General features: G+C 42.2%; 1 protein-coding gene and 3 non-coding genes across 4 annotated transcripts; all 4 read right to left on the bottom strand.

Moving 5' to 3' along the window:
* Positions 1–3081: 3081 nt before the first annotated feature.
* On the bottom strand, positions 3082–15709 carry nifk (nucleolar protein interacting with the FHA domain of MKI67). The gene is made up of 6 exons (XM_060929733.1): positions 15489–15709; positions 11641–11763; positions 10750–10858; positions 6558–6769; positions 6374–6433; positions 3082–3932 (listed from the first exon to the last, which is right to left on the bottom strand). Exons 1-6 carry the CDS (start codon positions 15588–15590, stop codon positions 3729–3731), a joined length of 810 nt encoding a protein of 269 aa, XP_060785716.1. The 5' UTR covers positions 15591–15709; the 3' UTR covers positions 3082–3728.
* LOC132892234 (small nucleolar RNA ACA64) lies at positions 6152–6278 on the bottom strand. Its single transcript, XR_009655417.1, has one exon. It is a non-coding gene; the product is annotated as a small nucleolar RNA ACA64 (small nucleolar RNA).
* LOC132892235 (U1 spliceosomal RNA) lies at positions 11253–11414 on the bottom strand. The gene has a single exon (XR_009655418.1). It is a non-coding gene; the product is annotated as a U1 spliceosomal RNA (small nuclear RNA).
* On the bottom strand, positions 11445–11570 carry LOC132892233 (small nucleolar RNA ACA64). Its single transcript, XR_009655416.1, has one exon. It is a non-coding gene; the product is annotated as a small nucleolar RNA ACA64 (small nucleolar RNA).
* Positions 15710–15962: the final 253 nt, after the last annotated feature.

Raw genomic sequence — 15962 nt, 5'->3', positions numbered from 1 at the left:
GAAGATTAAATGTGTGAAGAATATCCAGTGAAGTTTTCATCGTCTTAAGGGTGTTCAGCGCATCTCTCTCTTTGAAAATTCTCTCTAAATCTTCTGCTTTTAATGATGCAAACCTCGCGGCCATGTTTGTGTACAAACTGTCAATCACTTACTAGCACGGAAGTTTTAAGTCTCTGCTGTGTCTCTTTTCCAGTTTTTCAATGTCTGTTGGTATGTTTTTCTCTTGTAAACATGCATGAAGAATATACAATGAAGTTTTGGTAGCCTTTTGGGTGTTCAGTGCGTCTTTAGTTTCAGTATTCAGTTTATTTATTTAGTGCTTAAACCTAGCACTGGATCTTTTCTTTTTCCCGGCCGACAAAGAAATGATTGGGCGCATCCGCAGTAGAAAAGTTTTGTCGTTGGATATTCGCATCAGCTCTGACATGTGATGTCATGTTGTCTTGACAACATGCAATGTCGTAAACCATTCTCCACTGGGTAGAGTGACATAATACACGTATGATAAACAATATGATAATATTGCATGTTATTGAACCAAATGAATGAAACCCACTAGAAGGGAATAGAATACATGTTTTTATTCCATCGAAAAAGTGTCCTCTACAGTATGTATAATAATTCCCAATATTTCACTCCGATGTCACTTGACACACATTGTCAAAATGGCAAACCAGTTCAAAATTAAAATTCTTTTGATTAACTTGCATCTTTTTTTGTGTGTGTCCCCATATAATATAAAGAACATTACACAGTGGCGCGAAGATATGAAGTTTATCTTCTCATGGTGAAAAATCTATCACTTGTTTGCTTCACTCCCTCGTGAAATACACATTCACTACTTGAAAATAAACTTCATATCTTCATGCAACCGCGTAATGTTCTTGATAAATTATCTAGAAACGAGTGCTTTACGGGGAAATACACCACTTATATTTTTCATATGAGCTACAGCTGGGACATTGAGAACCAAAACCCTGACATAATTCTCTATATATCACATATGAGGATATCGATGAATTGTTTTGAAAATTTGGGTACTTTTTGCACATGAATGTGTCTATTTAATAAGAACATTACACGCTGGCTTTAAGATATGAAATTTATCTTATGTTGAAAAATATATCACTCATTCACTTTGCTCACTCATTATATATATATATATATATATATATATATATATATATATATATATGTGCACCACTTGAAGATAAACTTCATAGCTTTGCGCAACTGTTTTATATAAACACCAGTGCATCTCAAACAAGAATAATATTGTGTAAAAGTTCATTTTTCATAATTTAATTCAAAAAGGTAAACTTTCAGGTATTCTGTATTCATTACATGTAAAGTGAAATATTTCAAGCCTTTTTGTTTTAATTTTGATGATGGCTTATAGATCATGAAAATCAGAAATCCACTATCTCAAATTATTAGAATATTTCCTAAGATTGATCAAAAAGGATTTACAATACAGAAATTTCCAACATCTGAAAAGTTTGCTAATTTATACACTCAATACTTGGTTGGGGCTCCTTTACCACAAATTACTGCATCAGTGTAGCGTGACATGGAGGCGATCAGTCTGTGGCACTGCTGAGGTGTTACTGAAACCCAGGTTGCTTTGATAGCAGCCTTCAGCTCATCTGTATTTTTCAGTTGGGTGTTTCTCATCTTCCTCTTGACAATACCCCATAGATTCTCTATGGGGTTCAGGTCAGGTGAGTTGGCTGGCCAATCAAGTCCAGTAATATCATTGTCAGCAAACCATTTGGCAGTAGTTTTGACACTGTAGGCAGCTGCCAAGTCCTGCTGGAAAAGGAAATCGGCATCTCCATAAAGCTTGTCAGGAGATAGAAGCATGGAGTGCTCTAAAATCTCTCGGTAGATGGCTGTGTTGACTTTGAACTTGATGAAACACAGTTGACCAACACCGGTAGATGACATGGCACCCCAAATCATCACAGACTGCAGAAACTTCACACAGGACTTCAAACACCTTGGATTCTATGCCTCTCCACTCTTCCTCCAGACTCTCGGACCTTGATTTCCAAATAAAATGCAAAATTTACTTTCATCTGAAACAAGGAATTTGGACCACTGAGCAACAGTCCAGTTCTTTCTCTCTTCAGCCCAGGTAAAATGCTTCTGACGTCATCTCTGGCTCAGGAGTAGCTTGATATTAGGAATGCGATAGGTATAACCCCTTTTCTGAAGACATGTGTGTGTGGTTCTTGATGCACTGACACCAGCCTCAGTGCACTCCTTGTGAATCTCTCCCCAGTTCTTGAATCAACTTCTCTTGACAATCCTCTCAAGGCTGCAGTCATCCCAGTTGCTTGTGTACCTTTTTCCAGCAATGACCGTCTGTGGCTTCCCCTCCTTGTGGAAGGTGTCAATGATCACCTTCTGTAACACTGTCAGGTTAGTCGTCTTCCCTATGATTGCGATTGCATGTACTGAACTAGACCGGGATGCATGGTATTTATACTGTTTTACTCAAACTCAAAATGAAATAGTCTTAAGATTTTGAGTGCTTTTTTTTTCCTTTTTGCTGTAGGCCATAATTATCAAAATAGAAAAATGCTTGAAACATGTTTTCGTATAATGAGCCTAGAATATTAAATTTTCACTTTCTTCATTAACTGATGGAAAATATTCAATCTTTTCATGATGTTCTAATTGAGATGCACTAGTATATATGACTGCATACAGCAGAACTGCATACACCACTCGTTTTTAGTGGGAACATATTTCAGGCCGTTTAGCAAACTCTACTGACTACAGTGTGTTTCACACCATCAAAGAAAATCAAAATGGGTTAAAAGCACAAATGTTTCTTCTACATGATTTATATTTTTCATGCTCCCACTGGAAGTTTTTCTTTTAATGCAGTGACAGAATCCCACTAAAAACACTTCACTTTATATCATCAAATGCAAATAAAAGTATAACAAGCCACAGTTTTAATTTCTCTCCTTGGGGTCTTCTCTATTGGGAAATTATGTTTAAATTTATCTCAACGGTTTTGCACACTTCCTGTTATCTGGTTCACAGTTGTAGTGTAAGCATTAACAATACTTTGCTTTGGGTACATTCACTTTATTTACACAAGTATTATCGTACACAAGGATAAATATTTAGATTTTCCAAAACCAGTATTAATCCATATACAGCCCATATCCTCTTGGTTGGTAAATTATTTTCCATGGATATGGCAAAACACAAACAACATTAGGCAACACTGATTGTCCACAACGTAACCCAATCAACCTCACCTCTTTCATCAGCATTTAAATTTGCATTTCTAATACTTTACTTGAAAGCCACATCCAATGGAGTATAAGGAGCCTACTATATGTACAAGTGAGTGAGGTACAACACTTTAAAAATGTGACTTAAAACCTAGCATTTAGGCCACTGCTTTTGAATAAGAGGATTCATTTTAAAAGCTTGTATGTACATTTTATGCCATTTTAGGCAAGCTTTCTAGTTTTTAACAAAACTGAGCAGATTAACCACACTTGTGGTTTGTCAGATTAATCGAACATCTGACATACATATGCTGAAATGGTTCCTTAGTTAAAACAACCCAGGCCATCAGCTGTACAGGTAACACCCCTCCATTCCTGAGAGGGCCTGAGAAACCTCCAAATACAAATCTAGACTGTCATTAAGGCCCATTTTCATGATTCAAGCTCTTTAGAGTTCCTCTTCAGAACAGAGATTCAATCCTCAGCAGTGTGTGACTGTCCCTCTTCCACTTCTAATCCTTCCTCATTATCTTCCTCCTCCGTGTCTTCTTCAGTGTCTTCAACATTTTCACTGTTTGATGGGATTTTGAGAACAATTTCATCATCATCTTCATCATCCTTGACTTTTATAGATCTCCTCTTCTCCAGGACTGAAGGAGTACAAACTGGTGTGGTGTCCTATAAATTAAAACATAAATATCATTAAAAAGCTCAGTGTGCAATCATGGCTTTAAAAGAAAAATCCATGACTCGTTAATCTTTGTAATAAAACACCTGCTCTTCAATGGCATCCATTTATTTTGGATGAAAAGGAGTTAACTTTAGTTTAAACTTCTGTCATTGACATGTCGGTCTATTTGCAGTTTGGTTAATGGTTTCCTCATTACCCTGCCACCAATGCTGTTTGACCGCATGCTGATAGTGGAGCCAGTGGGCATTAGCCTTGTTACATAAATTGAACAATGCAGCAGTACTTTAATATTTTAGTCTGTCTAACTCTCGCCTCCTCACCTGTACACTCTGCTCAAAACAGAAGATTATACAAGCTTATTATAGGTTCCAACACCATCACGCTGGTCATCTCTTAGATCACTAACGAGCTGACCAGAGTCTCCGCTGTAAATCAGAGCAATCGTGTTGTGTAGTGGCATTACATTCTGAAACTTAGTCCAGCGTTTGCTGCCTTCACCACCACCACTACTACAACATTGGATTTCTTTTTACTAGAACACCAAGTGTTGCTGGTAAATGGTGAAAAGTATGGTTTGTTTTTTAGGAACTACAACCCCGATTCCAAAAAAGTTGGGACAAAGTACAAATTGTAAATAAAAACGGAATGCAATAATTTGCAAATCTCAAAAACTGATATTGTATTCACAATAGAACATAGACAACATATCAAATGTCGAAAGTGAGATTTTGAAATTTCATGCCAAATACTGGCTCATTTGAAATTTCATGACAGCAACACATCTCAAAAAAGTTGGGACAGGGGCAATAAGAGGCTGGAAAAGTTAAAGGTACAAAAAAGGGACAGCTGGAGGACCAAATTGCAACTCATTAGGTCAATTGGCAATAGGTCATTAACATGACTGGGTATAAAAAGAGCATCTTGGAGTGGCAGCGGCTCTCAGAAGTAAAGATGGGAAGAGGATCACCAATCCCCCTAATTCTGCGCCGACAAATAGTGGAGCAATATCAGAAAGGAGTTCGACAGTGTAAAATTGCAAAGAGTTTGAACATATCATCTACAGTGCATATCATCATCAAAAGATTCAGAGAATCTGGAAGAATCTCTGTGCGTAAGGGTCAAGGCCGGAAAACCATACTGGGTGCCCGTGATCTTCGGGCCCTTAGACGGCACTGTATCACATACAGGCATGCTTCTGTACTGGAAATCACAAAATGGGCTCAGGAATATTTCCAGAGAACATTATCTGTGAACACAATTCACCGTGCCATCCGCCGTCGCCAGCTAAAACTCTATAGTTCAAAGAAGAAGCCGTATCTAAACATGATCCAGAAGCGCAGACGTCTTCTCTGGGCCAAGGCTCATTTAAAATGGACTGTGGCAAAGTGGAAAACTGTTCTGTGGTCAGACGAATCAAAATTTGAAGTTCTTTATGGAAATCAGGGACGCCGTGTCATTCGGACTAAAGAGGAGAAGGACGACCCAAGTTGTTATCAGCGCTCAGTTCAGAAGCCTGCATCTCTGATGGTATGGGGTTGCATTAATGCGTGTGGCATGGGCAGCTTACACATCTGGAAAGACACCATCAATGCTGAAAGGTATATCCAGGTTCTAGAGCAACATATGCTCCCATCCAGACGACCATTCTTCGAAGATCAACAGTCCACCCTCATGCATGTGCACAGAGAGAGAGAGACTGACTATATGCTAGCTTTACCTGACCATTTGCACTACACCAGTTTTTCTTGCTCTCTTTTTTTGGAAGGCGTTCCACACACATTTTTGACAGCTGGCAAGAGTGTTGAGCTTTGCATGTTTCTCTTGTTTGTACAGCAGCATCTAATCTCACAGCACTACACATGTTTTACTGGCACCGATTAATTATATATGTTGTTTTGCTGATTACTGGCGGATGGCAAACAGCTTTTAAGTACATTACCACCACCTTCTGGCAGTAGTAATGCATTATCTACTACCAGGCACCTTGGTGCTGGTAAACACAAGGGGAAAAATGTTTTCAAGACAAGTCAAACTATTATTTAAAAAAAAAAAAAAAAAAAACATTCAAAAATCACTAATTGTAACTACTAAAGGAATCTTCCCCTGGAAATAAAAATACAGCAACGAATTTGCACAATAATTGCTAAGCACATCGCAAATAACTGCAAAAAAACATGAGGGTGGAGACTTCTGTTTCAGCTTATTGGAGTGTTGGTACATGGCTTTCATTGTGCAGCTACATCAGCTGTCAATAAGTTAAATGTACTGGCTTCCTGTTGGCACAGTTATCTTACTCCAGAAGACAAACACAGCTGGAGTAATTTTCAGACTGTGCCAAAGAACTGTCATAACGGCATTTTTAAATAAATTAAATAAATAAAATAACACCCCGACCAACACACCACACGCAATTTCAAACTGAGCTCACCTCACTGCAGACAGATGTATCAGCATCTGACAGAGCTTTCTTTGCTGAAACTTGAGCTGCCTGAAAGAGAGATATATACACACACACACATTTTATATCCATGTACACACACTATCAGAGCACTAACAAACAAGAAGGCACTAAAACCCAAGTTAAAATGAAGGAATTCTCTTCAAATACTAACAAATCCTGGAAAATCATAGTCGATGCCCTTTTCTGCCAATCTCTTGCGAAGCTTTGATTCTTTGCTTAGCAGCTTTCCACAAAGTTTCTTCATTTCTTTTGGGCCGTGGCCTCTATTATAACGTGCGACTGCAGGCCGAATGGGCTTCTTAAACATTTTCTGAGAACCAACAAAGAGCTTTTCATGGAGCTTCTCAGGTGGCACCACGTGACCTGTCCAAATCACAAACAAACCATTTCATTAAATAGCATGTTATTTGAAATCCATTCACTGTCAATTTATTAACAGTTTATCCAATTAAAAATCAAAAACATTGCATTAACAGAAACTTGAGGCATATTTTCACCGCGTTTCTGAAACAGCTTAACATTTTCTCCCTCAGATATGAATAAAAGAATCAACTAATTTAATTAAGGATACACATCTCATGCTCACATGGCTTACCTCCTTAAACTGAGCTAGCTTTATGTGATTTCCAAATAAACACATGTATGCTACTGGACAAGAAAGGCAAGGTTTGTTTTTGTCCATATGTCCACAGCAAGCAAAAGTAAGGGTACTCTCTCACTGGGCTGCGACAGCCCGCGACTAGTTGGAGACACCATCGCAATAAAACATGCGAATTAGCAACAATTTTCACTTGGAATCACACAACTGATATTCGCATGTTTTACCGTAATTGTTGCGTCTCCAACTAGTCGCAGGCTGTCGCAGCCCGGCTTTCCCTCGGCAGGGAGGGAAGTAGAGGAAGCCTCACGGAAACTGAGTTGAGGAGGGTTCGCGACAGCTTTGTGACACCAGCGAGGCATTTGCGGCCATTTTGAGAGAAATTTTGTCGCACAAATTTTTTTGAACATGTTCAAAATTTCAGCGACGAAGGAGCAACACTTTGTGACTCATGCGAGGAAATTGAGAAGCCCCGCGAATGTTTCAAGACACTTTTGAAACTCTTTCGCAAATGATGTTTGCAATTTGTCGCAGCCCAGTGAGATACTAACTTAAGAAGAGAGATAGGAAAAGGTCTATTGTGATTATACTTAAGAATAAGCCACTTTTCCATTATGTTTTACCAACTACAGAGAACAGCACAACCATCTTGTTTTCTATACGCTCACAAGCCTGAAGCTCATGAATTCACAGGTTCGCCTAGAAGAAAAGTGAAAGTAACCACTACCATAAGGACATGTGCATCCTTTCTCCTTCAGGGAATACTTGACCCCATCCCCACCTGGAAAACTCAGACCATCTCTCTGTTATGCTAATTCCAGCTTACAGACCACTGCTAACCAGGAACAAGCTATCTGTGAAACAGATCAGAACATGGCCAGAGGGGGCTACCTCAGCTCTTCAGGACTGTTTTGACTGCACAGACTGGAATGTTTTTAGGGAGGCTGCCACTACCAACCAGGATTTCAGCATAACGGAATACACAGAGTCTGTGACGGGATACATATCCAAATGCATGGAAGATGTGACCGTCAAACACATCACCACAAGGGCCAACGAAAAACTCTGGTTCACCAGGGTGGTACGTGAGCTCCTGAGAGCATGGAATACTGCTTTCAAGTCCGGGGACAAAAGTAGCTCTTAGAACTGCTAGGGCCAACTTGAACCAGAGTGTGAGAGCAGCCAAGCGTGCCTATGGACAGAAAATCCAATCACACTTCACTGACACAAAAGACTCCAGACGCGTATGGCAAGGCATCCAGTCAGTAACCGATTAGGCCAATACCCCCACCGTGTGAGGATAGCACAGACTTCCAAAACTCACTTAACACCTTCAGCCGGTTTGAAGAAAACACCACCACCACACCAACAAAAGCCCCTCACTGCTCGGACAATGTAACACTTCACCTGGACCCTGCTAACATGCGGAGGACCCTTCAAAAGGTGAACCCCAGGAAAGCTGCTGGTCCTGACAATATACCTAGACGTGTGCTTAGAGACTGTGCTGACTCACTTACAGATGTTCTCACAGATCTCTTCAACACCTCTCTGAGCCAAGCCATCTTACCAGCATGCTTCAAAGCCACCACCATCATACTGCTACCCAAGAAATCCCCAGCCACAACACTGAACGACTACCGGCCCATAGCACTCACTCCCATCATGATGAAGTGCTTTGAAAGGCTGGTCAAGGCCCATCCAGCCTACCCACCACATTTGATCCATTCCAGTTTGCATACCATCCCAAACGCTCCACTGATGATGCCATAGCAACAGCACTTCATATCAGCCTGGCTCATCTGGAAAACAAAAAGAGTTACGTGCGGATGCTGTTCATCGACTTCAGCTCCGCCTTCAACACAGTCATCCCACAACACCTGGTGAATAAACTCAGTGCGATAGGCATCAGCACCCCGCTATGCAACTGGCTACTGGACTTTCTCACCAAAAGACCACAGACAGTAAGAGTTGGCAAAAACTCCTCAGAGACCACCATCATGAACACTGGGGTCCCCCAGGGATGTGTGCTAAGTCCTCTGCAGTTCACACTGATGACCCATGACTGTTGTGCCAGACAACTTGAACCACATCAAGTTTGCAGATGACAACAGTGGTGGGCCTCATCAGCAACGACAACGACTCAGCCTACAGAGAGGAGGTACACCAACTCATCAACTGGTGTGACATCAACAATCTACACCTCAATGTCAATAAAACAAAGGAAATAACTGTGGACTTCAGGAGGGAAAAAAAAAAAAAAAAAAAATCACGTCACACACCGGCGGCACGGTGGTGTAGTGGTTAGCGCTGTCGCCTCACAGCAAGAAGGTCCTGGGTTCGAGCCCCGGGGCCGGCGAGGGCCCTTCTGTGTGGAGTTTGCATGTTCTCCCCGTGTCCGCGTGGGTTTCCTCCGGGTGCTCCGGTTTCCCCCACAGTCCAAAGACATGCAGGTTAGGTTAACTGGTGACTCTAAATTGACCGTAGGTGAGTGTGTGAATGGTTGTCTGTGTCTATGTGTCAGCCCTGTGATGACCTGGCGACTTGTCCAGGGTGTACCCCGCCTTTCGCCCGTAGTCAGCTGGGATAGGCTCCAGCTTGCCTGCAACCCTGTAGAAGGATAAAGCGGCTAGAGATAATGAGATGAGATGAGACGTCACACACCCTTCACCATCAATGGCAGTGCTGTGGAATCAGTGAAAAGCACCAAGTTCCTGGGGGTGCACATCACAGATGACCTGACATGGACAACTAACACCACCTCCCTTGTCAAGAAAGCACAGCAACGCCTCCACTTCCTACGCAGGATGAGGAGAGCCGACCTCCCCCCTTCTGCACTCACCATCATCTTCTACAGGGGTGCTATTGAGAGCATCCTCACCAGCAGTCTCTCAGTCTGGTACGGCAGCTGCCCTGTTGCTGACCAGAAGGCCCTACAGAGGGTGGTGAGGACAACCAGCCCAACCATCCAACCAGGACCTATACTCATCCCACTGCCGCAAAAGAGCCATCATCATCAAAGACCCCACCCACCCTGCACACGAACTGTTTACCCTCCTACCATCTGGCAAGCACTACAGCAGCATGCATTGCAGGACTACCAGACTCAGCAACAGCATTTTCCCCACAGGCCATCAGACTGCTCAACTCACTCATGAAAACTCCAAGAACATAACAACCCCTCACACACACAAAAGACCAGCAAACTCTCAAAACAGTAAACTCAATGTCTATACAATGCTCTTTATATGCACATATGCCAATATTCTTTTTTTGCACAAGAACATACAAGTTTACAATACTTATCTCCATGCTGCTATTCTGCACTTTACCATACTGCACTTTGTATTATCGTACCCTTGTACTATTGCACCCCAGTAACATACCTCAAACTTGACTACATTTCTGGAACTACAATTCTGGAACTACATTACCTCAAACTTGACTACATTTCTGGATCACTGTGAATATTCTGGGAACTGTATGCCCACTGTCTGTCTACATGTGTTAATTTGCTTATCTGTTGATGTCTGTGTGCACTTTTATGTTTAGTTGTGTGTCAATTTTTTAATACTGCACATTTGGAGTTTGGGGAAACGCAATTTCAATCCTCTGTGTAACTCTGTTACATGGTCTGATTGACAATAAAGTTCACTTTGACTTGACACAGCAACCAAATCACAGGGTCAATATCAACAGTGGCATTAGCAGGAGAGAGGGAGAGAGAGAGGAAAAAAAAACCCCTCACATTTGATCAGCCTTTCTCCCATGAGGTAGTTGTCCATGGTCTCTGCCACAATCTTGGCAACTTCATCACAGTCAAATTCCACAAAGGCATAACCTTTACTCCGGCCAGTCTGCAAACAAAAACAAACATCAGCTCAAAATACAGTCCTTTTAACAAGAAAAAGCCTTTGTCACATGCACACTCAAGCACAGTGAAATTCATCCTCTTCATTTAACCCATCTGAAGCAGTGGGCAGCCATGCTGCAGGACCCAGGGAGCAGTTGAGAGTTAGGTGCGTTGCTCAAGGGCACTTCAGCCCAAGGCTGCCCTATGTTAACCTAACCCACGTCTTTGAACTGCGGGGGAAACCGGAGCACCCGGAGAAAACCCATGCAGACACGTGGAGAACATGCAAACTCTACACAGAAAGACCCCCCGTTGGCCACTGGACTTAAACCCAGAACCTTCTTGCTGTGAGGCGACAGTGCTAACCACTGCACCACCGTGCCACCCATGTTATGTGGAAGGGGAGAGCGCAAACAGTCCCCTACTATCAATAATTATGCAGTCGAGATTCCTGCATTTGAAGAATTTGCAAAGATCAGCACAGCCTGACTGCAATAGCTGGGCCTCACTTTGAGCAAACCACCTTCTTGATCATGGTATTGCCCCTGCCAGGTAAGCACAAGGTCACTTGATTCATTCTTCAGAGCACTGTGTGTAGGCGCATGGGTTTCATTGCACAACTATAGAGCTGGCAATAAGCTTAATGAACCACCTTTGTGTAGGCACAATTATCTCACCCACTGCAATCAAAATGCTGAAGGTAATTTTCAGATTGTGCCATTTAAGCTTCCACATTACTAAACACCATTTTACACAATGTACACAAATGAAAAACAGGTAAGTTACCTTTTTACTTCTTGAGAGCCTCAAGCGCAGGATTTTGCCAAACTGAGAGAAGTAAGATCTGAGCTGTGGCTCGGCAAGTGTCTGAGGAAGGTGGCCCACATACACCACGCCTGGAGTTAAAGCCTGGATAATGAAGAACAGAGTGGTTTTCAAAGTGGGCTCCACAGATTTAACTTCTCAGATCCCCTGATCTGGATTTATTTAATTTTGCTATAGTGACGGACATCACCCCCACCCCGTAATAGCAAAGCTATCACATTGGACTCAGTAATATAGTCTTGACCCTGTTTGACTCATCAGATGAATTGGGTCGAATCAAAACCACAGTCACAAATGAATACAGCAGCTGTTGAACACAGTGAGCATCCTACCCACATCATATGTAAAACTAACACCACCACTTCTCCTACAAATATTAGTGACTAAACAGACAGATGAAGGAAATAAAGCAAGCTTAAAATACAGACACAAATTATAAAATTAAAACATACATATTACAGACACTAAGGTACTCATTGAAGGAAAAAAAAACGAGGAGTAGCGTTAGTTAAAGGGGAACTGAAGGCAAATTTATCATCAAAATTCTAGTTCTCATTTTATAAAATATAGGAAGGCGTTTTTGATAGCTATTTTGTCACTGCTATAGCAAGTTATGAGTGTTCGAAATACGCTATGTAATACATCATAGGGGCGTAGCTGGGGGGTGGTGGTGGTGTTTGCCCGTGATACCCCCCCCCTTTGTCAGACCATACATTTTTTCAATAGCTGCACAAGAATATTAGAAAAGTGCTCACTGTAATTTTTCTAACTTTTTTTTTTTTTTAAACTAGATTGTCACCTCAGCTTCATTAGGGTTTCTATAACCTTGTATGGACTTCCTGTGGTTCGGGCGCAAAAACCCAGTTTGTCAGAGTGTGTGCGGGAGAGGCGGATGTAAGTGCAGATATGTTAAATAATACACAGTGCGATAGGAGCATAAAGTGTGTGAAACGCACACAACAGGCAAACAGTCCGAAACAGCAGGCAAAGTGGTAATCGAGGAAACAGGCAGGAGGTCAATCGAGGCGCGGACAGAATATCAGGAGGCAAAACTATACAAGATCAAGGGACGAGAAACAGGAGTCGAAAAACCAGGAGGTCAACAAGGACAGGGCCAGGGAACAAGGCTCAGTAAGGCACACTAGACGTGGTGTAATACTTCACATCGTCCTTGCATGGGCGCGGTCCTTAAACAGCCCAAACATAGTTCACTGATTAAAGACAGGTGTTCTTTGTTAATGGCGCGCAGGAATGAAACAGTTCTGCGCAAGCACGATCGCACTAGAAAGCATGGTCAAGCTGCCAGTGTAGCTGCAGTCTTTTTAGTTGCGAATTACAAGTATTTCCTCTTGTGTTAATAATTCACCATGTCAAAACAAGCGAAACTTTGCTCTTCCTTTCAACGTGAAGAGAGGTAAGCAATTTATTGTATATTTTTTCCATCAAAGTTGCATTTTGTGGGAGCGTCGGGGCTCGGGTGGCTGGGGCGCCATGCCGTGGATCCAGGGACCCGGGTTCGATTCCGGCCCGGGGTCATTTCCCAGTCCCTCCCCGTCTCTCTCTCCCGCTCGTTTCCTGTCCTGTCTCTGCACTGTCCTATCCAATAAAAAAGGTGAAAAAAGCCCCCAAAAAATATCTTTAAAAAAAAAAAAGTTGCATTTTGTGGCTTTGAAGCCAAGTTTTAGTGCCGTTTCTAGAACACATCATCAAGAAAACATGGAAGAAACAGCAATAATGGAAGAGCCGGTTTCTAAGCTGCCTAAAACTAGCAATGGTAATTATATATAATAATGTACTCAGGCTGCCAGTCAGTGTGTGGACCCCCCCCCCTTTGAAAAATCCTAGCTATGCCCCTGAATCAGTCCATACGTCAAAGCAATGGCCGTAAACGAGATTCGTTGAGACCTGTGCGAGACATCATAGGACGGAAGTAAAACGTACAGCTGAAATCAAAGTGACCAACATCCGCCAACGTTGTCAAAAGACGCGCATGCCCTCTTTCGAATGCTGATGTAATCAAGCCGGAAGTTTTCCCTGTGTCCAAAATCGCTGCCTACTCACTATAGAGATCTTGCAGTCACGTGACCGGAAAGTACACAGCCGCCATCTTGTCGGTAAAAAACACAGCTGAATACTGCTGCACTCGTGTACAGAATGGATCAATTTCAACCGACGGACTACACGGCTCATTTTTCTAATGAACAGATAACTAGATACATGTCTAAAATAAACGATCTACAGATTAGTGACCCTTATGGCTTACCAGACGTAGTTTTCATGACCGTGTCAGTGGATATTGAACTGCCAGCGGAATACCCGGACGTGTATAATTACCTCACTAACTTTCCCTCGCTGTTCAGTGGTGAAGCACTGCGTGCTTATAAATCTCTGGACAGTTACCTTTACAGAAATTCAGGATTTGTCAGCGACTCAGATGTGGCATCTTGTAAACAAGAAAATAATCCTCATTGGACGGGTAAGTCACTTAAGTATTGAGTATAGCACTGACCAGCCGATTATAGAATAGAATAAGGTAATTCCAGCTGTAATTCCAAATCGTCCGTCTTGTTTACCATGGATCTGGCGTTGGAGAGGTAGAGGCTTAGCAATGGAGGTTTGAGTGGCTGTTTTCTGAGCTTAGTCAACAGGCTGGCTCTGCCTGCAGCCTCGCTTTTGCTTCCTCTCCCGGCGCTGCCTCTTTCGCTTTGCTTCCGATAACAATCCACGGAGACCCCGCTGGTCTCGCTATCTCGTCCGGAATGTTGTGCATGCGATGGAAATCGCTACAAACCGTCATTTTCTGCTGGAAACCAATGTCCAGTAAGTCCATACGGTTGTAGTGGATATTGAAGTCCGGTACAGATGAACAACACGCAAAAATACACACAAAAAACGTGCACAGGTAGGGAGAGCTTGTAGCCGCAGCCGTTGTAGTAGAATTGTATATAGTAGGGTTTTCCAGAAGAAAAGGTAGAAGTAGAAGGCGGAAATATGGCGTTTGACCGACAAGATGGCGTCTGTCACAATCTGGATCGGCTGTGACGTCACATGCAAGTGCTCCTATGACGCCATTTTGTAGTGCTGTCCGAAACCTTAGTGAGGATTATGCAGGAAATGCGTTCAGTATAATCTGTATTTATCACAAAAATACATGCATGCATTTATTATTTTGAAAACCCATCAGCCGCCTGATCTGGCACGTTTTAATTGTGCGACAGTAATGACGTAAATACCAGCGCGACAGACTAGTCCTTATCCTGTCGTCTTTCCAACTCTTCTCTACTCCACGTTGGTTCGAAGTCGTATGGAATAATATCCATCACTGATGAAGCTGGCAAATCTTAAAATTAATCTAAATTGGAATGATGTGGCGATCTGGCCACTGTGTAAACGGTTTTCAAAATGGCGGCGCTGCACGTCACGTTTGAAGTCTCGCACAAGTCTCGTGAAGATCGCGCGGATAAGCGACGCCTGCCGTGGACCAAACAAACTACCGTACATTCAACATGGCTAAAAACCGAAAAGGCTGAGAAGTGTAATATAATGCCAATACGAGATATAAGGTTAATAAAACCGAAAACGTAATTGAATAACACGTTAAGAAATAAAGCGAGTTTAAAAACGACTTCATTTCCCCTTTAAACCCAGTGCTTTAAATACAAATAACTCGTGAGTTCATCTTCAACCCTTTCACAGATAAAAGTACAGCCCAAACCAACCACAAACTAAAATTAGTGGACTTAAAATAGCTAAATACACTGTACACTTCTCCGTACACATGATATCTGCACTTCAGTTGATGGTCATACCGCTTTCTGTCGCTTCTTCACATGCTGCACTTTTTTCCGGAACTCGGCGTCTTCACTGGGGTTGAGTGCGAGCAGCTTCTCGCTCTGCTTCTCCTCTGTCATGGTGAAAAGAAACTCTGACAATAAACTAACTAAAACACACTAAGGAACGTTCTTCATAACCAACATACCACACTCTAAGCAGCCACGTTTCTCAACAGAGGAAACACAATGTGGCCACAAATACAAGACTTCCTGAAATAAAAGTTATGAGACGAGTCACACAGCGCCACCTGCTGTATCGGAGGACGGGAGCGTTTCCTCACTTTGAAATGTCCTTATTTTTGAAAGAAAAGCCCTGTTCTTTTCAATGAAGATCACTTTAAACTAATCAGAAATCCACTCTATACATTGCTAATGTGGTAAATGACTATTCTAGCTGCAAATGTCTGGTTTTTGGTGCAATATCTCCATAGGTGTATAGAGGCCCATTTC

This window comes from Neoarius graeffei, chromosome 9 (genome assembly GCF_027579695.1).
Source record: "Neoarius graeffei isolate fNeoGra1 chromosome 9, fNeoGra1.pri, whole genome shotgun sequence".
Taxonomy (NCBI): domain Eukaryota; kingdom Metazoa; phylum Chordata; class Actinopteri; order Siluriformes; family Ariidae; genus Neoarius; species Neoarius graeffei.
Note: the sequence above shows the minus strand (reverse complement) of the source record. Positions and strands in the feature narration are given on the sequence as shown.